This window comes from Onychomys torridus, chromosome 15, assembly GCF_903995425.1.
Source record: "Onychomys torridus chromosome 15, mOncTor1.1, whole genome shotgun sequence".
NCBI lineage: Eukaryota > Metazoa > Chordata > Mammalia > Rodentia > Cricetidae > Onychomys > Onychomys torridus.
In genome coordinates, this window is record NC_050457.1 from 36,300,020 (window position 1) to 36,326,749 (window position 26,730).

Consider the following 26,730-nt stretch of genomic DNA (forward strand, 5'->3'; position numbering starts at 1 on the left):
GATTCCTAAGCCTCACCGTCTCCTTGTCTGTCTGAGATGGGTCTTACTGGTTTGAGACTTCTGGTCCTGTTTCTGTTTACCAAGTCCTGGGATTTCAGGCAAATGTCTTTTTATTTGATTTAGAAATTAAAGAAAAGGAGCAGAACAAAGATTTACCCTCTCTTGTGTGTCTTTGAGTGCAGTAGGTCCACTGTGTATTTCTCCTGTGTCCTGGGTCTTGTCAGCTCACCTCCTTAGGTGTGTATTTCCTGATTTTTTTTTTTTTTAGATTTATTTATTATGTACACAGAAGAAGGTGCCAGATCTCATTACAGATGGTTGTGAGCCACCATGTGGGTGCTGGGAATTGAACTCAGGACCTCTGGAAGAGCAGTTGGTGCTCTTAACCTCTGAGCCATCTCTCCAGCCATCCTGATTTTTAATAAGCTACTTTTTTTTTTTTTTTTTTTGCTTTAGCAGTTCATGAATCTGAATTAAGTTTGTCTTTTTCATTGTAACTTTTCTTCTTCCCTGAATAGTTTTCAGAATAGTTTTCCAGTGGAAGAATGACCTTGAATTTTATTATATTTCAGGATACATACTTCTGTATACTTCAAATATGAGTTAACAACTTTATAATAAAAAGAGTGAAAAATTGGTATTAAATTTTAGGAGATACTTTTCCCTAAGAAGCAAGTACCACCACAACTAGCATTATTCAGTTGTGGTGCCAGGATTGTGTAGTTGAAGTTTTCTCCAGTCCTGTTCAGCCCCATGGACCCTGCATCTGCTTATAAAATAATCACTCAGAAGCTTATAATAATTAAAACTGCTCAGCCATTAGCTCAGGCCTACCACTGACTATCTCTTACACTTAAACTCAGACCATTTTTGTTAATCTATATGTCCCCATGTGTTCTGTGGCTTTACCTGTTGCCTTTACATGTTGCTCCCTGAACAGTGGGCTGGCGTCTCCTCACTCAGCCTTTCTGTTCCCAGAATTCTCCTCTCTTTGTCCCGCCTATACTTCCTGCCTGACTACTGGCCAATCAGTATTTTATTTATTAACCAATCAGAGCAACACATTCAGAGCATACAGAACATCCCATAGCAGGATTGTGAACTGTGTGGAGGGAAGCTGGCAGAGCTGTCACTGACGCGCCAATCAACAGTGCCACTGTGCTTGGATGGAGGGGAAGGTGTTTGTTGTAGCTATGATTTTAAGTAACTGTTGCCAGATCAAATTTTTATAAACTCATTCAGTATTGTTTGAGGCTCAGGAAGTTAACTTTCAATTGCAGGGTTTGGTACATTTCATCTTTTTCTTAAAACTTAATTACAGAAATATAATAATTTATGGACTGAACAAAACTTATAAAGTAGATCAACAAAAAAGCAGTACCCTTTAGTCTACTGCCTGATGGAAACTAGTAACATTTCAGTACAGTTTAGTGCGGCAGTTTTTATTTCATTATGAGAATACTGCAGATTCAGTTTTATGCCCTTTCTATTTAACAAATATTTTTGAAATAAGTGATCACAATAAATACCTAAGTATTAGGCAGTTGAAAATGAAGACCAATAAGACTATGGTATGTATTTTCTTTAAAGTAGCGGGAAAAATTTGGTATGAACCTTTGAGTTCTTCGTAATGAATTCTTGTGAGTTTGTTGTTAGAACTCACTTGGAAAAACATGTTAATACAAACTTAGGAAACTCAAAGAAGCAGTATTTAGCTAATTAATGTGATCTAGTTAATGTGATGATGGCTGTGAACTAATGCAAAGGGACTTCTTTAGAATTCCTAGAATAGATTTGTTCTAATAATTTATGCATAATGTTTCATATAGAAGATACTTTGTTTTCACTTCCATGGATTATTTATGTTTGACATAGCTATGTGTACATATCTTATATAATTTAATGAGTAATAAGATTTTAGATGGTAAAAAATTTGCATTTTAAAAGTGACTTTTTTTTTTTCTTTTAAATTTTTAAAAAGAAACCCAAAGTGTGGTGGGCAGCATGCTGTTTGGATACCAGCTTCTGTGTGTTCTAGTCTCCGCTCTGGGGGTGTGATAAAATACTCTGACCAGAAGCACCTGAGGGAGGGGAAAGGGTTTAGGTGCTTACACTTCGAGGTCACAATCCATCACTGAGGGAAGTCGGGCAGAACTCAAGCAAGAATTTAACAGAGACCACTGTTTGCTTAGCTCGCTTTCTCATACAGCCCAGGCCCACCCAGGGAATCATGTTGTCTACCGAGGGCTAGGCCCTCCTACGCCAGTCCCCCACAGACATGTCCACAGGCCAGTCTGATCTTGGCAGTCCCTCACTTGAGACGCCCTTCTCAGGTGTCCCCTGCCTGTGCCAAGCTGACAGTTAAAGCTATCTAGGACAACAGAAGAGTCTATCTAGTCTTTCTTATTCCACCTAAGAAAAAAGGGAAGTGAAGGCTTATGTATTCATAGTCATTCGCTTGTTTCCCTTTTTTTTTAAATGTTACTTTAAAACTAGCTGAGGAAGCTACAAACATTGCCTTGTTTTTTTTAATCTAGGCCCTAGGAAATTGGCTGAATTTGTGATATTTGCTTTAAACAATCATGTTATTTTTAAAGACAGAGTCTCTTATATCTCCAACTGGCTGCCATGTAGCTGAGGTAAAAATTCTTTGGTCATTAAAAATAATTCTCCCTTGGGTATACAGCAGGGAGGGTTAGGGTAGACCCATGGGGAGGTGATTGGCAAACTGGACTTCATAAAAATAAAAAAGGTTTACTCTGAAGACACTGTTAAGAAGTTGATACAGGCAGTGGTGGTGCACGCCTTTAATCCCAGCACTTGGGAGGCAGAGACAGGCAGATCTCCATGAGTTCAAAGCTACCCTGGTCTGTAGCGTGAGTTCCAGGACAGCCAGGGCTAGACAGAGAAAGAGAAACCTTGTCTCGAAAACACAGAAAGGTGGGGGGAGAAAGAGAGAGAGAGAAAGGGACACACAGACAGGTGTTTTGGAATGCTTTTGCCAACCCGATGGAGGAGTACAGTTGAAGATACACTAAGAACTTTAGAAGTCAGCCCGAGAAATCAGCCCAAGCTGGGTGTAGTCCTTAACCTGGAATCCTGGGCCTGGGAAGCTAAGCAGGGGGACCTCCAGTTCACGGGGGTTGTGGGGGAGGGCTGCTAAAAAGAGAGGGTGAAGAGGAACCAGCCCAATTCAGAGTGGACAGGAGGTCTGAAGAGAAAACCTCAATTAGAGAAGCTAGACCAATGGTAAATCAAACTGGGGTTCCCCCGTGCCCCCCAGAATAGTGAAAATTCAAGACTGATCATGCCAACTACTACAGAAAATGGTATAGCTACTTTGGAAGACACTCGGGCAATTCCTTATGAAGTTAGTTTAGTCTGACCGGAGGCTGCAGGAATCGTGCTCCGAAGCATTTTTTACCCCAAGGAGTTGAAAACTTCTGTTCACATTAAAACAAAAACAACAACAGAAGGACTGCACACATGTGTCTGTATCACTTTTATTCACAATCACGCAATTGTGGAATATCTCACACGTGGGACATTCATACCTGGTGACACTTAGAAACTAGTGGGCTGGGGCGTAGCTCGGTGCTACAGCACTTGCCTCGCACAAGCAAGTCCTGGGTTGTGTGTGTCCTTAGGACTGCAAGAACAAAACAACACAATCCAAGGAAATAACGCCATCAAACCACGAGGAGCCACGGAAGAACCCTGCGTGTATATTGTGGAAGGCAAGAAGGCAGTCTGGAAAGGCTGTGCATTTTGTGGTGTCAACTGTGCTATGGTGGAAACGCAGGAGGACTACAGAGCTAGTGCAGAGACAAGTGGGGACAGGGGAGGATAAAAGGAGCACCCAAAGCAGAGGGCGTTTAGGACAGTGAAACTATTTTGTGTGATACTGTGAGAGTGGGTGCTGGCCCTGTGTATGCGTCAGTGCACCTGGAACTAAGAGCGAGCCCTAAAGGGAACCATGGGCTTTAGTTATTACCAATGTGCTAACGTCAAATGTGCTGGAGCAGTGTAACGTGCTTATGACAAGCAGGAGTGCTGGAGCAGAGAGGGCATGTATGGGAGCATTTCTTTTCTGCTCAGATTTAAATAAACTTAGAAATGCTTTAAGAAATAAAGTGAGGCTTAAAAACTGGTTGAGCACCTGCCTGCCTCATGCATGGAAGTCCATGGGTAGGGTTTTATCCCTACCACTACCAGCACACATGCATGTACATATATATTCAGTGAATATTAATTTTAAAATATATTTTTAATATTCTGATAGTCTAATAAAATGTCGGTGGTTGTTTTATTACAGAAAAGTAATGATTTTTATAAAATGTGGTCAATATTAGTAATCTCTAGGAGTAAGGTTACCTGAGAAGATATCAAGTATGTGTTTTAGACTTTTGCACAATTTGTTAACTAATTAAAAATTACAATTACACTTATTTAGTGTGCATATGTGCTTGGTGCAGATGCTGCAGTGTGCATGTAGATGTTAAAGGACAACTTGGGAGAGTAGGTTCTCTCCTTCCACCTTGTGGGGTCAGGAATTGAATTAAAGTCATCAGGCTTGGCAGTTTGTACCTTTACCCACTCAGCCATCGAGCTGGCCCTATTTATTGATTAATTTAACATAATATTTATTCCAACTGCAGGCTATTGGTTCTTATGTTCCCCCAGCCTACCCTAGAGGCTTCATGCTTCTTAGGAGGGCATTCTACCTCTGAACTATAGCACTGGACCTAACAGTCCTTATTAACGAGGAATGGTTGACAGCTTAATAACTGTATGTACCACTGTCTCTTAAAACTTAAAATTTGGAAAACATAGTGGTACTTAGAAATTAAGTTTTTCACAACAGTTTTGTGTTTTTACATTTGAACACTCCTGCCCCAGAGGACTATGATATTGTGACATTTATTTAAAAAAAAAAAAAGGTGTTGCCATCTGTGATGGCACATAGCTTTAAATCCCAGCATTCAGGATCTGTAAAGATCATGCAAGCTTCTGACCACACATCATTGCCAGGAATCCTCAGAGCTCTAAAATTTCTTAAGAGTTGACCAGTTTCCAAATCTCCACAGAAAAGTCCTTTGATGATGCCTACTAATTGTGCAAATATGGTGCCTGTATTCCAAACATCAACAGGAGTTGTCCCAAGTCCTGTCTGAGAGTAATAACTAACCACCTCCAGTGTGTGTGCCGAAACCAATGTCCACTGTAGAGTTTGGAGAGAGTCCTGTAGTCTGCATAATTTTTTTTCTTGTTTCTGTTTTTAGGTCTGTAGGTACCTTATTGTTTTAATACTTTTGACTCTCTTTCCCCCATTTTATTGTCTTTAATTTTTTTATCCTGTGTAAAAATGGTTGGCTATATTTGTGTGAGTCTATTTCTGGACTCTTCCTACTTTAATTATTATAGCACCAGTGAGTTTATACTGTAGCTTAAAATTGAGTGGTTAAAAGAAAAATTATGCCATTGAGGTGGTTTTATTTGTTTGGAAAAATTCAGAGTGATTTCTCCTTTCATTCTTTTTCCAGATTGTTTCTCAGTTCTATTTTTTTTTTTTTTTGCATTTCTGTGTAAGTTTTACATAAAGTGTATATTACTGTCAGTGTCTGAAAAATAAAAAGTGCATTGAAGCCAGGTGGTGGTGCTACACATCTTTAATCCCAGCACTTGGGAAGCAGAGACAGGCTGCTCTTTATGAGTTTGAGGCCAGCCTGGGCTACAGAGCAAGTTCTGGGACAGCCAGGGCTACATAGACCCTATCTTGAAAAACCAAAAGAAGAAGAGGAGGAGGAAGAAGAAGAGGAAGAAAGAAGACGACGATGTAGTACTAGCAGTACTTTGAACCTGTAAATCATTCTGGAAAGGATGAATACCAACCACCACCTGGTTAGGTTTCCCAGGCCTTGAAAATGCCGTTGTTTATCTTGATGTTTATCTTTATGTTTATGTGGGTCTTGAGCTTCTTATAGTGTTTGTAGTTTTCAGTATATGTAGATGCTTTGTGGATTTTGGAGGGTTCATACCTAAGTATTTCAGTATGTTGAACAGTTATAAATGGTATGGTGCTTTTGACTTTGGTTTCTAATTGTTCATTACAGGTATATAGAAGTGAAATTAAATTTTGTATTGACTTTATACTCTATGTTCTTTCTAACTTGCTATTCTAGGATTTTGGAATAGACTCTTTGGGTTTTTCTATGTTTTAGGTTTAGTTCCATCTTACCAGATGCATGCATGTGCCCCTTTCCTAATTTTTTCTTTCTATCAAAAAACAAAAAGACTCAAAACAAAAACAAAAATTTATTTGCCTGTTTTTTTTTGTTTTTGTTTTTGTTTTTTTTTTTTTTGCCTCCCTCCCCCTCTTTCATTCTCTTCTGTGAAGGTTCTCTTCTCCATGAACATCTCATCTGGAGCACTCTGGGATCACTGGATCCTCATTTCTCCTCTGGACTTGTTCCTTCTGCGATCTCCCCTGGACTTGTGTGTTGTCTACATCTTTAGCCTTGACTTCTTGCCTACGTTGCAGACATTACATCTGCTGTCTGCTCTAGGCAGCTCAAGCAGATTCATCCCTTTCCCCAGTTCCATTGCCAGGGTTGCATTTCTCAGCTAATGTGGCCTTAAATGGCTTGCTCAATTTGCTTCCCATCCTTGACTATTCTCTCATATATGTATATTGAGTCAGTCCATCAGCAAATCCTGTTGGCTTAAATCCAGAAACTGACCACAGTCAGACCACTGCCAGACTGTCACTGACCCCTAATTAATGATCATAAAAAGTGGGATCTCAGTTCTTTGTTAAGCTGATTTGAATGATTGCCTAATAATTAAAGATGATTTCCTTCGAACATGAAGACCTCATTCTCTGATGCATTATTAGATTTTATAATGAAATGTACCTTAATGTTAACAAAAATAAGATTTAAATGTCTGGAATTGCTAAGACATGAATGGAGTTCCTCAGTCTTTTGGTCCACATACTGAATTGAGTTAAATGTATTTAGAATTAAATTGCTACAAAGGTCTCTAAGATTAGTAAAAGAGAATGTTGGCATGGTAATGCCTGCCTTTAATCCCAGCACTCGGGAGGCAGAGGCAGGAGGATCTCTGTGAGTAAGTTCAAGGCCAGCTTGATCTACAGAACAAGTTCCAGGACAGCCATATACAGAGAAACATTAACTTGGTGGAGGCATTTGTGTTTCCCTAATTTGAGAAGAGGTTTGGTTGGTTGGTTGGTTTTTTGAGAGAGGGCTTCTCTGTGTAGCTCTACTTGTTCTGGGACTTGCTCTGTAGACCAGGCAGGCCTGGGTTTTTGTCATATAAGAGACGACCAGTTTCTCAGTTTTGCTGAGTGTTTCTAACTAAATCAGTTTGTAAGTATTTCTCTTATTGTTCCAAGATCCTGAGTATATGTGTAAGAGGGAGTTAGAAATTGGTGTTTTTAGCTATTTTTTCCTATGTCAGGTGGAGGATGGGGAAAGGTTTTCATGGAATGCAGTTTGTGGAAGTTATGAGTTATTATGTTATATATCCTTTTTAAAAAAAAAAAACAAACATTTATTTATTTACTATGTATACAGTGTTCTGTCTGCATGTATGCCTGCTGGCCAGAAGAGGGTGCCAGATCTCATTACAGATGGCTGTGAGCCACCATGTGGTTGCTGGGAATTGAACTCAGGACCTTTGGGAGAGCAGCCAGTGCCCTTAACCACTGAGCCATCTCTCCAGCCCTATATATCCTCTCTCCAGCCCTATATATCCCTTTGATCCATTGAAGATTTTCATTATTAGAAGCAGAAAGTTGTACTATTTCAAGGACAATTATAAGTTTACTATTCAGAGAACTTGAGTTTTAAATGGGTTCATTGTGAGTGGCCATTGGACATATTAAAAATCAGGATGTGGGAATGTAAAGTACTATAGCCTCTTTGGAAAATAATTTGACAGTTTCTTAAAAAGTTAAATGTAAACTTACCAAATGACCCAGTAATTCCACTTGTAGATATCTGCCTGTTAGAAGTGAAAATACATCCACACAAAGGCTTGTATATGAATGTATGAATGTTCACAGTAGTATTTAGTCATAATATCCTCAAACTGGACACAGCTGAGATGACCATTAACTGGTGAATAGATAAACCAAATATGCTCTGTATGTACAGTAGAACAGTATATGAATAGGAAAAATGCATGCCACAACATGAATTAACCGCAAGGATGTTATAGTAAGTGATATGAGATACACAGGAAACACTGCCTGTTGTATGATTCCATTTCTTTGAAGTGGCCAGAAGCAGGTCAGTAGTAGAGGATGGACCGAATGCGCACAGGCTCATGTATGTTCTAAGGCTAGATGGTGGTGATTGGTGTAGTAGTAAACTTACAGTACGGATTTTAGGGGACATGTTGTGCTTTAAGGTTATTTGAAAGAGGGGAGGAGAGCTGGGAGATGACTCTGTGGATAAGAGCACTTGCAGCTCTTGGAGAGGACCAGGGTAGGTTCTCAAGCACCCACACTGGGTGGCTCATAACCACCTGTAAGTCCAGTTCTAGGGGCAGCTGATGTTCTCTTCCAGGCCTTCGTGGGCATACACATGCACAAGGTGTACAAAGAGATAAACAGGCGCGCGCGCACGCGCGCGCGCGCGCACACACACACACACACACACACACACACACACACGATAAACAAGCAACTCTTTTAAAATAGAGTAGTTAAAATTAATTTCCCAGCTAAAGTTTTTTGTTTTGTTTTGTTTTGTTTTGTGTTTTTCGAGACAGGGTTTCCCTGTGTAGCTTTGTGCCTTTTCCTGGAACTCACTGTGTAGCCCAGGCTGGCATCGAACTCAGAGAGCTCCTCCTGGCTCTGCCTCCCGAGTGCTGGGATTAAAGGTGTGTGCCACCACTGCCGGGCTTTAAAGGTGGTTTTTTTTTTTTGTGTGTGTGGAGCTGAGGATTGAACCCAGGGCCTTGTGCTTGCTAGGCAAGCGCTCTACCACTGAGCTAAATCCCCAACCCTCCAGCTAGAGTTTTAAGAAAAATATTGGCAGATACAGTCATTTAAGAAAGTATGGAAAGAGTTGTTTTTTTTTTGTTTTTGTTTTGTTTTAAGGAGATGTCGTCTTTCTGATAAACATAAAAGGATATTTGATCTGAACTGACAACATAAACAGTCCTTTGCCATGGAGTCAGTCACACATGTCAAAGATAGCATCAGCTGTCTGAATCTTCAATTTTTCCACACTTGTGTCCTGAGTCTGGTGAATCGGTAATATACAGTTACATTTAGGGAGAAATAATTGGTCCAAAGTATTAATGTCTGTATCCTTTGATTTTACATAAAAATATTCTAAGGAAATAGTTAGGAATGCAAACAAAGATTTGAGTTAGAAGTATTCCCCATACTGTGTAGATTAACCAAAACACTAAAAGCAGCCTTTGCGCTGTCCCTGTTGGGAGAAGATCAGGATCGCTGCAGGAGTAAGTAGACCTTGTTTGTTGATAGAAGATAGCAGACAGAAAGAAGGCACTCAGCAGCCTGCAATAGTGAGACCATTGAGACCTGCTGGCAGCGGGGAACCACGCTACCTTTTCCAGTGTGCCCTGGGGAGGGTCAGGCTGCTCACTTCTTTCTCTCTGTCCTCTCTTTCCTCCTCCTTTGTGCTGTGTCTTCAGCCTTTTTGTGTGGGGGCCAGCTCACATGGACTCAGTCTTGTATTTCTGAGAGGTTCTAGAAGCATCCTTTTGAGTCTTAAGTGGGTCATGAACACACCCATGGCTGGCCTGTACTGAGTTTAGTTAGTGGAAATGAAACTGCATTGGGTTACTATATATTTCAGTTTCTGTAATGGTGACAAGGAGTGTTTCTTACCAACTTAAACATATTTCTGACGCCTCCTGAATAGTGAGCCCCTGTGGTGGACTCTTGCTTTCCAAACCCAATCTCTCCAGTCTGGTTTCTTCTTTTTTCCATCACTAAAGCTCCTTAATGAAGATTGACAATTAAAACCAATTGCAGCTGGGGCCCCTTCTCCATCTCCTGACACATCATCTTCTGACACATCATCTTCTGACTCATCATCTTCTGACTGTACTTGATGCTCCTCTGTCCTGACCTGCCACCAGCTCACCCGAGCTCACGCAGTGGGTCTTCATCCCTTTAACGTCACTGTTACTCCGTGATTGATTTTTCTGTCGCAGCCGTCCTGTACAGTATGTACATCCTCTCTCCTTGGGAGCCAGGGGAATCCTTTCCATCACCCACTCTGGTTCTTTTCTCCTATCCCCCTCCTGCTGGGTTTCACATTCTACACACCCAAACTTACTGATTGACTAGCCCCTTCTAACGCTGCACTGGCTTCTTCTTTCTCTGCTCTTCTCGGGGTGACTATGTACCGTGATTTACTAGGCTTCACAGTCCTGCCGGCACTGAGGATTCTTTATACGGCGCGTTCAGTATTCACTCACTCACAATTCCATATTTTAAACTGGACTACCTATCACACATGTTTGTAGATTTTCTTTTCTTTTTCTGCATCTTAAGAAATACCACTTTTTTTTTTTCCCTACTGTAAATTTAAGAGTAATTCAACTTCATTTTTTTGTGGCCAAAGGAGAAAATCTTAATATTAATGGGTATGTATATTAATATTTTTCTGTATATTTGAGGCTATTAATAATGACTTTTTCCTTAGACTAAAGACATAAAATGTAAAGTGTTTTGGATACTAATGGTCTGTGTTTGATTTCTGTACTGAATATCTTACTACAGAAAGAAGCAATATTGATTGAAAAAAAATACAACCAATTCAGAAATGTGCTGGGTAGACAGTAAAAGTTTCCAGTATTTTGTGCAGAGTTCTTACAAGTAAAGTGACCCATAGACGGAAGAGTTGTTTGCAAATGTGAACTGAATGTCCGTTCAGTCGTGTATTGTAATTGGTTGGAGGCTAAGTGTTCAGTTGCTGTGTGGAGCAGGCGGCAGTGGACCTCAGCCCTGTGTATTTAGCCCTCATTATGTGTTGAGAAATGTGAACAGTGTGTCTGAATCTCCTGAAGTTGTGCTACAGCGACGGTGTGTGTGTTGGAGGCCTGGGTATTTCACCCTGTTACCCTGACTGCAGACATGTTATGGATCGGGAGGGTCTGAACTCTGTGAGGTGGGGAGTGAGAGGGTGGGTTCGCAAAGGCAGCTCTAGTGTCTCCTTATAAAGAGTAGCATTTAGCAGAAGCAAGGCTTTGGGAAGCTTGTCCAATGTGAAGATTTTAAAGAGTTGGCAGCTGTCGTTGGCAAGTTGATTGACATTCAGTGTCTAAATGAGAATGGGAAGGTAAGTACAAGAGCAGCAATGAAGGAAATGTGTATCTGCTTGCTTTGACTCCTGTAGGTTGACAGAGTTGATAAACAGAGCAGCAGAGGCTTGGTTGTCATTCAGTCTTAGGGCTGTAGTGGACTAATGCAGACTTCAGGTGACCCTCAGGGTTTGGGGCCTCATGGAGAGGAAGCATTTGAACCTGCATTGGACACGCTAGCTTAGTGGGTGAGACATTGCGTGCAGAATGGGGGCCTTCATCCCTGGGTCAGTCTCGAAGTGGACTCGTTGAGCATTTCTGCTGAACTACAGAAATCTCTCTTTACAAAGCAGTCAGCTGGAACTAATAAGTAGGCCACATTTAGTGACAGGAAGAACTGAACTCTTGAAATTTACACGTAGGCAAAACTTAAACATTTGAGCCGGGCGGTGGTGGTGCACGCCTGTAATCCCAGCACTCGGGAGCCAGGCGGATCTCTGTGATCTCGAGGCCAGCCTGGGCTACAGAGCTAGTCCAGGACAGGCTCCAAAGCTACAGAGAAACCCTGTCTCGAAAAACCAAAAAAAAAAAAAAAAAAAGAAAAAGAAGAAAAAAAAAAACTTAAACATTTGAAGAGGTAAGTGTGAGGCATAATCTTCACAGGAAATATTAACGATAAAGCAAGGTGGCTGTTAGGTGGTTTTATGCTTGACACCATTGTCTGTCTTAAAAAAGTTGGTTTAACTTCAGAGTCCATTCCAAGGCAGCTCTAAATATTCTCTGGGTAATAGAAAGAAACAAGTGAGTAGTTAATTTAGACATTGTCCTCATCTAGCTGTGGCCTTGGCCTGTCTAAATGTTGTAATGAAAAAGGATAAAATGTTTTCCTTTTAGAAACAAAGTTTATGACAGGTCAAGAAAATGCTGGAAACCTGGTTGATTAGAGACAACAAGGTGAGAGGTGATTTCCCCAGAATTTATTTTATTTTGGGGGAAACAAAGGTTGGAGGATGCCCTGTGTTAAAGTGGCTGACAGAGAACTCTGAAACTTTGTTTCCTGTAGAAAAACCACACTTAACCCTACATCTCAATCCTTCTAACTTATGCTGCATGCATTCTGCCTTTCCTTTTTACATGTGCTCTTACTGACTTCATAGCAAATGCATTTTTAAAGTCTCTGGGGTGGTTATTGCCGTTAATCATTTTTGATAATTTTTAATGATATTTTTATTTATTCCCTTTTGCTAGCTGGATTGCCTTTTGCAATTCTTACTTCAAGGCATACTCCCTTCCAACGAGGAGTGTTCTGTAATGATGAGTCCATCAAGTACCCTTACAGAGAAGACACCATACCTTATCCGTTATTAGGTGGAATAATCATTCCATTCAGTATTATCGTTGTAAGTTAAACCTGCTTTTCCAAGTTTATAACTTTTGAGCACATGGCTTACTCTTGTGATGATTTGTTAATGATTAAATGTATATATCCCCTCAGGACTTTTTTAGCTTTAGTGGAAGGATTATTTTATGGAGCTATTTAAATGAGATCAAAGGAGTGAAAATATGTCGTTGGAGCCTAACTCAGTGTATGTAGATTCTGTGCTAATTTTTATGTCCCTGTGATTATTAGAGTTGGAGTTGCTGCTGTTTCAGTAATGACGTGACTGTCGAATGTTACAGCAGTGTGTTTCTCACATAGTTAATGCATTGGATATCATAACTGTGAACATCTTTTTCTTCACTGAGTTCTAGACAAGAAAACTTGCTAACTGATGTTAAAACTTCATTCACCTCATTTCTGTTTTTAGAAGAATTTTAAATGCTTCCACAAATGGCGAGAGAAAGCTTGAGTTGTGTGACTTGCAGAAAGCGTGGACGGGTTTGGCTAACACCAAAGGCAACACAGCCCTTTGGAGCCACAGTGGTGCCCACTGTTGCCCACTGCCCGAGTGGGTGCTTAGAGGGCGTGGCTCTGGGTGCAGTTCAGTCTTAGGCCGTGTCCATGGCCTTTACATCCAGAAACTGTGTTACCTAAATAGACATTTATGTGTAAAAAAGCTTATGACTTTAGCAACAGTATTTATGTAAACACAGGTAAAGGCAGAAAGTATGATTCTAAGAGAAAAGACAAGACGACAGCACATACCTTGTCAACGTTTGAAGTTAATGTTAAATTAACAATTAATTAATTTGGCAAGATCACTAAAATCATCACCGTATCTGATTAGGAATGAAAAGTAATTAATTTATACCCTGTGGTAGAGAACTAATGGAAAGAATCCTCCTGTGTGAGTGTTTATTTGTGAAACTGAGATGCCGGGAAGAAGGTTGCTGCTTTGTCAGCCCGAGTCTTGGGTGACTGTCCTGAACGGCCTAGAACATGACACTGTCCTCAGGGTCTGGTGCAGGGATTGTACTGCAGCTACATGCTTGTCCTGCACTATGCAAAGGTTAAAAAGCTAGTAAAGGGGAACAAGTCCGTGATGGTTTGTCAGAGGAAGTCATCTGTGTAGAGACAGGGCCTCCCTGTGTTTCCCAGCACGGGCAAGAACTCCTGTGCTTAGGCACTCCTCTCTCAGCCTCCTGAGTAGCTGGGAAGTCTTTTCCTCTAAAAAAAAATTATACGTGAATCTTCCCTGAGCATGGTGGTGCATGCCTATGCTCCCAGCACTCAAGGAGCTGATGCAGGAGGATTGTAAGTTCAAGACCAGCTTAGACTACTTAATGTGATTAACTCTCGTGAGAACAAACACACATACAACAGGGCGGGGCTGTCGTGGGTTTAGAGTTGCAGATAGCAGCTGATGTCCGACCAGATTCATGTATCCCATTTAAAGTGGTAGATGAGGGGCTGGAGATGGCTCAGCAGTTAAGAGCTCTTCCAAAGGACCCAGGTTCAATTCCCAGAACCCACATGACATCTCACAACTGTCTGTAACTCCTGTTCCAGGGGATCCGACACCTTCACACAGACATTCATGTAGGCAAAACACCAATGTACATAAAATATATATAAACAAATTATTTGAAGTACTAGATGCCCTTTTCTCTCAGTTCTGCTGTCAGTTAAAGGTGCGTAGGTAACACTGTAGGCTGCACCAGAGGAGAGGGCAGTGGAGGAGCAGGTGCCCAACACAACAGTCCAACATGGAGCTTTAAAACACTGTTTCAGGCTGTTTGAAGAGATGGGTCAGTGGTCGCCACTCTTCCAGACTATCCAAGTTCAGTTCCCAGCACCCATGGTGATGGATTGCAGCTACCTGTAGCTTCAGCCCTGGAGAGTCTGACTCCTTCTGGCCTGGGTGGGCACCTGCACACGTGTGTGTAGCAGGAATCTTAGATGGTCTTATTAATAAGATCAAATCTGAGGCCAGTTGTTGGGGTGCATGCTGGAAGATCAGAGAAGCAGAACAAGCCACAGCTTCCTCACCTTGCCAGTTCCTCAGCTGATCCTGTTTCCTCAGACTGGAAGCCTCTGAGTTCTCATCCAGAATGAATTTCAGCTGAACTGCTGCTAGAAGCCTAAAAGCTTAACCAGCCAAATGCTTCTAGTTTCTGGTCTTTGCACCTTATATATCTTTCTGTTTTTGCCATCACTCCCTAGGATTAAAGGCTCACTTCTTGGGATTAAAGGTGTGTGTCACCATGCCTGGCTGTTTCCAATGTGGCCTTGAACTCACAGAGATCCAGAGGGATTTCTGCCTCTGGAATGCTAGGATTAAAGGTGTGAGTGCCACCATTTTCTGGCCTCTATGTCTGTCCAGTGGCTGTTCCATTCTCTGACCCCAGATAAATTTATTAGGGTGCACAATATTTTGGGGGACACAATACCACCACAACGTGTGGCATACCCACAGAGACACATATACACATAAGTAAAAATTTAAAAACTTTGAGCACAGTCTTTCAGAAGTTATCTTTACATTTGTAAAGTGACAAGTGAATTAATGTAAATCAAGATCCTTGAAGTGCACATTATTTTCTTAGAGGTGCTATAAAAATACCATTTAGTGGACAGGCAAGATGACTCAGCAGACAAAGGTGCTTGCTGCCAAAGAGGACCTGTGTTCAATCCCTGGGACTCCCATGGTAAAAGGAGAGAGCTGACTCCTGCAAGTTGTTCTTTGACTTCCACGTGCACGTCTAAACACACACACACCCCTTCCCTAGATAAACATATGCAAAACGAAAGTACTAGGAGTTCTTATTTTCAAATTGGTATCCGCAGAAGCAAACTCTGCTTAGGGCAGCAGCTTCATGTACTAGTTTAAAATAATTCTGGTTTACTTATTAATTCAGGTTTTTTCACACCTTAATCAGAGTTGTATAAATTGAATTGTATTAGAAAGTAAATCGTGTGTGTGTGTGTGTGTGGGGGGGGTAAATCATTAAACAGAAAGTCATTGATTAGACTTTGCACCAAGCCTTTGGCATGACTTGCAGATAATTTGTAATCACACTGGTGAAAAGTCAGAGAACCAAGAGAGAAGGGAGGATTTCTTTTTTTTGGGGGGGGGGGGTGAGGATTGAACCCAGGGCCTTACGCTTGCTAGGCAAGTACTCTACTACTGAGCTAAATCCTCAACCCGAGGGAGGATTTCCGTACAGAGGAAATGGCCAGTGAGAAGCCACAGTAAATGGGGCTGATAAATATCTGTTCAGCCCAATAAGTCATTCTTGGCTTTTGAGAAAGAACCGGGAGGATATAAGGCAGTGGAAGCCAGGAGAGCTGTCTGGGAGGTGCATCCATAATTTCAAACTTCTTTTGGGCCAGCAGACCCGGAATGAAAGAAGGAACACTGTAGGCATGCCGTGTAGACAGAATCTTTAGTGGGGACGTAAGGAGCTGGTGAGAATGTTGTGAGCATAGGCTCAAAGGGACAGAGCAGCGATTTAGAAAACTGTTACCTTTATAAGGATTCTGCTTTGCTCCCTGGACCATTCTCCTTAGCGTATTGATAATTTATTGTCTCTTACTGTCTTCAATACTTGAGTTGTAGGAAAGATTAAGAACAAGGTATAATGAATGGATCAAAGGTCAGGACAGAATATCAGGATGAGTTAAAGAATGACTGTCGTGTGCAGATCGAATAGAGAAAACTTGATGTAGAACTTCTTTTGGCTGTTTCTGTCAAAGAGGAGAGCACATAACTTTAAAAAATGATGTCTGCTAACGAAGCACTTGTCAGGGTTAGAGCACCCCGGCCACTCAGATACAAGTGTTAGATGATGCTACTTGTGTAGGTCAGCTGGCAGTGTGCCCCATGTTCTGAACATAGGGAGCTGGTTCTCTTCCGTCAGTGGCAGGAGCAGGGTTTGAGTGCCTGCAGCTGTGCTGAGTATGACTAGGGAACTGTGCACCTGATTCTGGAACATAACATAGTTCTTGAAAACAGCTAGTAACGGAGGCATGGAGGACCCCACCTCCAGAGGTCAACTCTGTAATGTGCTGGTGAGATCTTTTCTCACTAGCAGCCCATTGGGAATTACCAAAACCCCTTAAGGACCCAAGGAGGCAATATATTCTTTAAACAGGGCTACTGAACATTGGTAAGGGTGACCCTTAACACAATAGTGCGGGTGCAGTGACCCCAGAAGTCCAGTTTCCTTCTCCTATGACCCAGTCTCAGGAAAAGGGTTTTAGGAGTTTATTAACAGCTAGACTATTTTTTTGAGGTATAATGTGTTGAAGGGGTTTGACTTTTACTCCGGGAAGTACCTTTAGTTACCATTTATTGACACCTCCTGTTTTAGGCTCCCATGTCAAATTTAGCTTTCTACTGTAAAGTTAAGAAACTGCCCCAGCTTTACAGAATTCATAGTCTAATTGGCAAGATTCTGACTCGGGGATTCTGGGAGCTATGGAGCCAGATGAGGGAAGAATTGCTGGCAAGGGGTTCTTGAGAATCCACTAAGAGGCAGCCGTTATTTATTTCACCGATGGCAAGGCTGGCCCTGCACACAGCCCTTCCCCGATTGGACAGGTTTGAGTGCGTTGTAAAAGTGCTTATGTAAGTCAAGTGGGTGTCTCAAGGGGGATTTCACACAGCTCTCCGCCTCCTTCCCACCCACAGTCTGCAAACCTACTGTTCTCCAAGTGTCTGTGTAGATGGCAGGCCCATAGAATGCATCCTCTTATTGCAGCGAATAAATGCTAGTGTTTCTAGTGATGCATTCAGTATCTGGAGTTTTCAGGATGGTGGTGGTGAACCTGTGGAATTGCCATAAGCTCACTACCCTGGTGTGCTCACCACACACAGACTGGCCATGATAGAGGTCCACAGCATGCTCACGGGAAGACTTTAACTCCAGTTTTATAAAATGGTGAAGAATAAGAGAGGAATCACCTGAAATCGCCCTGGGGAAGGAGGAGTCCCAAGTACTTGTTTGGTCTCTTGGTAGGAAGGACTCTTTCGAGGAGTCTGGTTTTCTCGGAGCTTTCCAGAGGTAGAACTTGCAGACGGTGGTGGGGCTGGAATATTCTTTTTAGTAGGATGGGTGTCTGGCTCAAAGGAAGATGGAGAAAAATGGAGACTGGTAGATTTTAAACACGGTTATATGAGGAAGGGTTTCACTGGGGAGGTTGTGTTTGAATGAGCCACAGCTGTCTTTTGGGATCCGTCACTGTAGCTGTGGAGCTCAGTTTGTCTGAATTCAAGAAAAGAGCCAGGCTGCTACTTCATGCCAACTGCGCACTGCCTCTGGCTCAGCCATGGCTTTGTCCGCAGTGCCTACAACCAACCTGGTGCTTTGGTTACTTTAGATCAGTGTCCTAATGGACTATTTTAAAAGGGGAATTAAAACAGAGACCATTGCAACTTAGCGCTTGCTTTTCTTTTTGTTTCAAGTGCCTGCTTGTTGTCTGATCCCCGTTTTCTTTCTTTTTCAGATGATTGCCGGAGAAAGCCTGTCTGTCCGCTTTAGCACCTTGAGGTCAAATTCCTTTGTGGGCAACCACTATATAGCCAGTATTTACAAAGCCATCGGAGCCTTTTTGTTTGGAGCCGCAGCCAGCCAGTCCCTGACTGACATCGCCAAGTATTCCATAGGCAGACTGCGTCCTCACTTCTTGGCTGTTTGTGACCTTGACTGGTCACAGATCAACTGCAGTGATGGTTATATTGAGAACTACGTATGTCGAGGGAATGAAGACAAAGTCAGGGAAGGCAGGTGAGTGCGCTCTCCCACGCTGGTGTGCCGGCTACAAGGCTCAGATGCCCGGAAGAGGAGTTGCCTGCCACTTTGAAAGAGAAGCAAGGGCAAGCAGAGGAGTGGGTGGAGTCACGAACCGCCCTAACCCCAGTCCTGCTGTTTAGACCATGCTGTTTGTGTTCATTTAGGAGCACTTGACTGAAACCTTCTATTATGATGAGGATGTAAAATGAACCCGGACCACTTACTTCATGGTTGGTAAACTTTGTCTTAAGGTGCTGGTTCAAGGCCTGGAGAGATGGCTCAGTGGCCTAAGTTTCTTCACTTATAGTAGGGTTATATCTTGACAGTCATTTTAAAGTGTATTCAATATACCTACGCAGCCTAACCATCTGTCACACGGTGGCTGCGCTACATACACTCAGTAAAGCTGGCTTTCCTTCTTGGTCATGTGGCTGACTGGTGGCTGTGGCTAGCCACCAGTGCCTAGGTTCAGAGTTCTGGACCCTGTATTGTATATTGGAAAGATCTTTGTAAATCAATTTTTAAGATCCAGTTTCTACTCAGTGAGTTTTACTTTCATGCTGTAGTGAAGTAAAACAAAGTCTGTATGTACTAGCTGAACTACCTTTGAAAGTAGCTTTACCGGTGTATAATTTGTATACAGGAAATCTGTCCACTCTTAATCAAGGTTGTGCGTATTTCAGTGCATTAGGTTTTCGTCTGAGCCTGTGGCCGCCCTTGGGTCACCTTTGTGTCCTCACAGTTTTATATTTTCTATGATGTTGTGTGTGAGATTATTCAGTGAGGACTCTGATATGTCTGCCTTCTCTTTTTAACATGTTGGTTTCATGATTCATCCATGTTGTTCTGGGAGATTATTAAAGGAGATTATTATACCGATCCAGTCATCTGAAAGTTGATTGACTTTAGGTTGTTCCTAATTTGGCGCTATGAAAAATAAAGCTTCAGCTGGGCATAGTGGCTCACCTTTGGGAGGTAGAGGTGAGTTGAGGCCAGTCTGGTTTACATGGTGAGTTCCAGGCCAGCCAGAAGTACACAGTGAGACCCTGGCTCAAAAATAAAATGAAGTAAGATAAAAGCTGCTCTAAACATGTGTGCATGTAATACGCCTTTTATTTCACTTGAATAAACAGGAGCAGAATGCTGAGCAGACAGTATGTGCGTTGGTGCAGTTCCAGTCCACCAAGTGTGGCGGTGGTTGTGGCTCTCTGCATCCTTCCCAGGAACCTGAGTCCTGGCTGCCATTTGTCATGTCTTTGATGTTCTGGTCACCCTGTGGCCTTTCTGTATCTTGAGAACAGGCTGGCCTCAAACTCAGAGATCCACTTGCCTCTGTGTTGGGATTAAAGGTGTGCACCACCACTGCCAGTCAAATATATCCTTTATAATTTAAAATTTTAAAATTTTTAAAAAATTTACTGGCACTTTCGTTGCAAATAAAGTAACTATAAATGTGGGTCTGCTGCCGGGTGCTCAGTCTATTTCATTAACCTGTGTGCTTTTCTCTGCCAGTATTGTACCGTAACAAGCTTTCTTTGTCTGTTAGGTCTTTTGTGTCTCGTTTGCTAGAATTTTCATTGAGATTGCTTCAGATCTTTACATTTTTGGTGGCTTGTGATTTTTTTTTTTTTTCTTCTTCAAGATAGGGTTTCTGTTTAGCTTTGCTCCTTTCCTGGAACTCACTTTCTAGACCAGGTTGCCCTCGAACTCAGAGATCCACCTGCCTCTGCCTCCTGAGTGCTGGGATTACAGGCGTGCACCACCACCACCTTGCAGCTTGTGATCTTTTAAAAAATATTTTTTTTAAATGCTGACTCTGAGTGTTTTGCCTGCATGTATGTATGTGCACCATTCTCATGCCTGGAACCTGCAGAAACCTGGAGGAGGGCGTCAGAGATCACTTGGAACTGGAGTTATAGACAGTTGTGAGCTTTCATGTGGGTGCTGGGACTCGAACTTGGGTTATCTGAAAGAGCAGCATGCTCTTCCCTGCCGAGCCATCTCTCCAGCCCCTACAGCTATTAAGCTATAACACGGGTCTCCTAACTCAGGAAGCTGGTGTTGTTCCATTTCTTGAGTTTTCTGTAGTTACCAGTGATTACTTCCTTCTCCATCTCTTTCTCCTCAATCTCTGGAGCCGAGGAGATGATGTCACAGTCAAGAACGGTCTAGGCCCGGGGTGTGGTTCCCGGGTAGAACTCTAGCCAAGCTCGCACAGGCCTGGTTTGCTCACGGTCACCAAACAGAAGGAGAACACGGGAGGGAGCTCTCGGGGAGGAGCTAAAGTCCGCGTCTCTCTTCTTTTCTCCTAGGTTGTCCTTCTACTCCGGCCACTCTTCATTCTCCATGTACTGCATGCTCTTTACAGCGGTAAGTACTGCAGGTCTGCAGGGGCGGGCCGCACACAGGCGGACAGAGTGAAGAGGCACAAGCTTGCTCCTGCTCAGAGACTTTGCTCTGGCCAGGCCCAGCTGTGAGCCGTGGGTCAGCACACTTGCCATATTCCAAGTTGGCATGGAGGAGTTGGAAAAGATGGCCACCCAGACAGCTCACTAAACCAGAGATGAGTATGTAAGACTTGGTTAGTACACATTCTAGGAATCTTTAAGTCAGTTGACATATTTTATACATATATATGCTTATGTATACGCACATATATATATATATATATTTATATATTTTTGTTGTTTTCAGACTTGGCCCTCCTAGAATGAGCTCTGTAGATCAGGCTGGCCTCCCACTCACTTGTTATATTGTATAACATTCTTTCTGTACTTACATAATTACTTATGCCATTCTATCAGCTAGAGTTTTTGTGTTTTCTTTAAAAAGAAAAGTCTTTTATTATGTTACGTGTGTGTGTGTGTGTGTGTGTGTGTGTGTGTGTGTGTGTGTGTGTGTACACACGTGTAGGACAGAGGACAGCTTGTTAAGTGTTCTCTTCCTCCATGTGGGTCATTGGGATTGAGCTGAGGTCAGGCTTGGTGGTGTGCGCCTTTACCTGCTGAGCCATCTTGATGGTCCTATGTTAATTTTCTTTGTAAGTAAATTTTTATATAGTTTAATGCATGTAAATTTGCAGATTCCTGTTTTTCCCTTAATATGACCATATGTTAAATATAACATGAGGTTGGGGATTTAGCTCAGTGGTAGAGTGCTTGCCTAGCGAGCGTAAGGCCCTGGGTTCGATCCTCAGCTTTAATATATATATATATATCATGAGTATTTAAAGGTTAGATTTAAAAAAATCCATTATATAGTTGGGCAGTCACATAGGTCTATAATCTAGCACTTGAGAAGACTGAGTTCTGGGCCAGCTTCAGCTATGGAAGTCAATCCCTGATGTGAATGAATGTTGAGTTAATTTGGTAACAGAATTTATAATCAACTTTAAATTTTTTATTTGAAAAACCTGTAAAAAAATTTGCAGATGTTATATAACATTCAAGTCCACAATTTCAAGCCATTACTAGGTGATTTTTGGATTCAACATTCTGAAAAATCACAAGGCTTTCCTCTTACGACTCAGCAGAACCAGAGTTTCCTTTGAAGACAAAGCTCAATTCTTGTAGCTCTGCCATAGAGGTGTGACTCATTTCAGGGTAGTTAACAGCAAACAGCACTCTAACATTCTCTGTTTATCTTATTAGGAAAAATTAACTCTTGTTCCAAAGGAACCAAACAGGTTTTGTTTTCTAACTAGGAAACTAAGGAAAGCTGGGCTGGTCAGAGCCAGGTATACCCACACGTAGGACTTGGTCCAAAGCACAAGGTTGTGGGCTACAGTGATTGGCTTTGGAGTGTGTGATTTGTTTTCACGACCTGAGTGTCAGTGTCTCTGTCCTTGAAAGAGACGTAGGATTCTGTTTTGGTTGCTGTCAATGATTTGTATTTTACACTTACAACAAAACTCTTTCTTGTAATTTCCATGTAGAAAAAAAATGTGGAGTAAGTGCTACTCTAGAGTAGAGGGCTTAGGAGGGGCTACGGTCTGTGAGCTTTGCAGAGTGTCTTGACAATCAAGGGCACTTGCTTGTTTGATTACCTGAAAGCTTGGAAGTCACACAGATAGAATTACTCTATAGAGAGGGCCTCAGTGGAGGGAGGCTCAGCTTGCCCTGTGGGTATGTAGGAGCCTTTGCGAATCTGTTTACACCATGATGTGGTACCAGAGTCAATGTGAATTGAGGGAAGCCTGGGGAAGGTGGCTCAGTTAGTGAAGGGCCTGCCTGCAAGGATGACTCCTTCAGTTCCAGTCCCAGCACCCATGTAAAAAGCTGTGTGTGGTGGCCCTTGCCTGTACAGCAGCACTGGGAAGTGAGACAGGAGGCCTTCTGGAGATCACTGGCCAGAGCTCCAGGTTCAGTGAGAACCCCGACTCAAAAAGTAAGGCTGGAAAGATGGCTCAGCAGTTACCGACTGTTCTTCCAGAAGACCAGGGTTTAATTCCCAGCATCTACGTGGTGGCTCAAAACTGTCTGCAACTCTAGTCCCAGGAGACTCAACACTGCCTTCGGGCCTCCTAGGGCACCAAGCATGCAGATGTACACTCAAGCAAAACACATACACTGAACACACAAGTGGAAAGCAATAGAGGAAATGCCCAACACAGACTTCTGGCCTCAGTGTGGCACCTACCCACATTCTTAAGTGTACCCAAATTCTTCAGCTCACATATGTGCACTTAGCATACAAACTTACAAAGAGAAGTCTAGCTAGGTGTTATAAACCAAGGCGTTTCTGGAGGACAGCAACCACATGCTGTTTAACTGGCTCGACACAGTAGAGAAACATGGACTTGATTGGCATGTGGCTTAGCTTTGACTTCATCCCTGAACAAACAGTGTCTCCTGGCTTTCCTATTTATATACAACACAACCTCCCCTCTCCTACATTCCTGAGGCAGTGACTCACCTTGTTTCTCTGGGCATCTTGGCATTATAGGTCAGTCCCAGGTTTGGGTGGAGATACAGTCATTTAAAGTCTGAAGATGCCTGACACTTACAAATTAAAATTACCAATTCAATTACAAAATTTCTCCTAAAGCCCATCCTTGACTATTGTGGCCTGGCAGGCAGCCCAGCCCTGAGCTCAGTGCTGGGAAGGAGCCCCTGTGCCAAAGCTGGAGGGGCTCCGGGCAAGGCTGCTTTGCACTTGCTGTGATTCCCCTTGAATCTGGTTGACTGCCAAAAAAATCACAAAGTTTGTGACTGACAGAGTAACCATGAGAGAGGACAGTGAGAAATGCATCAGGTTTTTGTGGATCCACCCTACTGCGTTTGTTTACATCATGCCCCTAACATCTCCTTCACAAAATCAGTGACACCTTCTTTCCTAGCATCCTCACCCCTCAGGTATAGACCCCTGCCTATTTAAACCTGTATTCCTTCACACACTCCTTCCTTGAGACTTGCAGTCATGGAGCACTGACCTTGGGCCACTTAGTATTGTTTCTGGAAGATGTTTTCCAACTGTGGAGGAGCACTGAGCAGGTGATGACTTCATGGCTCAAAGATGAATGTGAATTAGGATCTCCATGAATGGTGGAGGTGCTCAGAGAAGCCTGAACTAATGCCTGTTTTACTGGGCAGACTCAGTCTCAAATGTAGGGGAAACCATCAATTTAGCTTGTTGGGCGATTAAAGGTGTGTGCCACCACTGCCCGGCCAACATCTGCACTTTTGCCTGTAGGTGGATTGGCCAGCTGCTTCCACCATCTTTTCTAGGCGTAACTACTGGTTGGTCAAGGGCTCTCCCACGGAATAAGAAGCTGCCTGGATAATCTGTGATGTTATAGATAAGAAGGCTGTATTTCTTCAAATGTCTGTAGAGGGCTCGTCTCCTCCTTTCCTCCAACTTGACAGACCCTCGACCCTGCAGTGAGCAGGAAGGTTCACCAGGATTTTCTAGAATCCTACCTCAAGTGGCTTGATAGGCCCATAACCTGGAGAATTTTCACAAGGGGCACTGGCCCTGAGGTGTTCCCTGAGGATTTTGGTTGATTACTGAGGCCAATTCTTTTCCTCCTGGTTTCTAAAACTTGGCTGGTTTCCTCGCTGGTGCTGTTTGGCTTGCTGGGACCTGGCCTTGAGTCTCTGAAGAGGTGGTTTCGCTTACCTCAGCAGCACTTCCATAGGGTCACCTAAGACCGTCAGAAAATGCATTACATTCCAGTCCACTAACAGCAGCACAGTTATGAAGCGTCAACAAGAATAATGTTACGGTTGGGGGTCAGCACAACCTGAGGACTGTCTTAGAGGGTCACAGCGTTAGGTTGAGAACCTCTGAACTGGAGCGATGGGGAAGGAAAGAGGAATACCTCACGGCGGTTTCCTTGGGAAACTTGCCGCCTGGCTGGCACCCATCGTCACAGCCTTCTGTGGCTTCTGTGTGGACGAAGTCAGGGAGGGAGGAGTGTCTAGTGCGGTCAAACGGTTTTTTGTTTGGCCTTCTTCATTCTGAACCACTCCTGGAAAGGCACATCCCCTTGGAGTTGGAGAGTGTGCCTGTGGTAACGGGGATGACAAAGGACACCAGAGCCTGGTGCTCTATCATCATTACTGCCACCATTAAAGTTACCAATGTAGAGCAGCCAGTGAAGGGTTTCTGGGTCGAGTCAGTGTCTTGCCAATGGGGGAAACACTAGTGTAGGTGGACCTGGAGGAGAATGTTTCGTTGTGTGCTGGAACTTACTTGACTACTGACCCATAGTGAACCTTCTTTCCCTTGGTAGCTGGGGAATACAATTCTGCAAAAATCAACATGTTTGCAGGCTTCTCTAGAAGGAATGAATATATTTGTTAAGAGGGATTTTGGAGCAGGGAATGTTCTTTCCAGTCCTTGGGTCATGTCAAGATATAAAAAAATTGTTGTATGCCCACCCTCCCAGCAGAGATGGAAAAAATTCTTCCTTTATTTGCAAGTATTTATAATTCTTAGATTTTTTTATTGTCTGAAAAGGAACAACCTGCTGCTGCCAGCTGGATGTTTGTACACTACCCAGACCTTGGCCTCAGCTGTAGTCTAGAAACTTCCTCTTTAAAATGAACTTTGTAATTAAGGTGGAACTAATGATGTTTAAGACTCTTAAAAAAACGGGGGGGGGGGGGGGGGCAGGCTCTGAAGCGCCTGCAGCAGCACTCAGACAAGTGGTGTGGCCTTTTATAACTGTGTTCACACCTGCGCTTGCTGTGCCGTGTAGATGGTTTGGAGGACCGTATTTAGTCCAGTCAGAAGTCACTGAACAGATTCCAGTTATGTAAATGCCTTTGTACACGTGGACGCTAGGGGAGGACAGCCTTAGGTGTCATCTTCAGGATGCTGTCCTCATCCTTCGAGCTAGGAGGCCATCAGTAAGGTAGATAGACTGGGGCCAGGACCCTCCTCTGCTGTCTCTACAACCCCAGCTCTGAGATTACAAATGCAAACCACTGTGCATGGCTTTTCCATGTGGGTACCAGGGGACCCAACTGTGCCCTTAATGCTTCCAAAGCAAGTGGTGTAAAAACTGTGGTTACTATTGCCATGTTCAAACACCGTTGCCACAGCAACTTGAGGAGGAAAGGGTTTATTTAACTTACTCTTCTACATCACAGTTCATAAAAGACACCAGGACAGGAACTCAAACAGGGCAGGAACCTGGAGGCAGGAGCTGATGCAGAGGCCATGGAGAGGGGTGTTTACTGGCTTGCTCCGCTTACTTTCTTACAGAACCCAGGACCAGCAGCCCAGGGATGGCATCACTCACAATAGTCTAGGCCCTCCCCATCAATCACTAATTAAGAAAATGCACTACAGGCTTGCCTACAGCCCGATCTTAGGGAGGTATTGTCCCAATTGAGGTTTCCTCCTTCTTCAGTGACTGACTCTAGCTTGTGTTAAGTTGTTATAAACTAGCCAGCACAAACAGACTTTTAGTTTTTGGTTTCTCAAGACAAGGGTCTCTCTGTGTAGCCTTGGCTGTCCTGGAACTCTCTCTGTGGACCAAGCTATCCTCAAACTCAGAGATTGGTTTGTCTCTGCCTCCCAAGTGTTGGGATTAAAGGCATGCACCATCCAGCACCTGCAGATTTTTTAAAAAATGTTGAAAATCACCTTTTTTTTTTTCTTTTTAGGCGTGTGAGTAGGGGTGATCATGTCATGACACAGGGTCTTGTATCCTAGATGGCCTGGAACTTTCCATCCTCCTTAAGCCCAAGGATTACAAGGATCCACTATTATTACCACCTATAACTAAATAACTAGAAG

General features: G+C 42.9%; 1 protein-coding gene across 3 annotated transcripts in view; it reads left to right on the top strand.

Moving 5' to 3' along the window:
- The window catches only part of Plpp1 (phospholipid phosphatase 1), a 63,065-nt gene that overhangs the window by 34,338 nt on the left and 1,997 nt on the right, over positions 1 to 26,730 (top strand). For 2 of the 3 annotated variants that reach the window (XM_036206903.1, XM_036206905.1), the window contains 2 exons: positions 18,197 to 18,477; positions 20,796 to 20,853. In XM_036206903.1, coding sequence (XP_036062796.1) covers positions 18,197 to 18,477; positions 20,796 to 20,853 — 339 coding nt within the window. Of the gene's footprint in view, positions 1 to 12,555; positions 12,708 to 18,196; positions 18,478 to 20,795; positions 20,854 to 26,730 lie in introns of all 3 variants that reach the window. The other variant, XM_036206904.1, reaches the window with a different exon arrangement.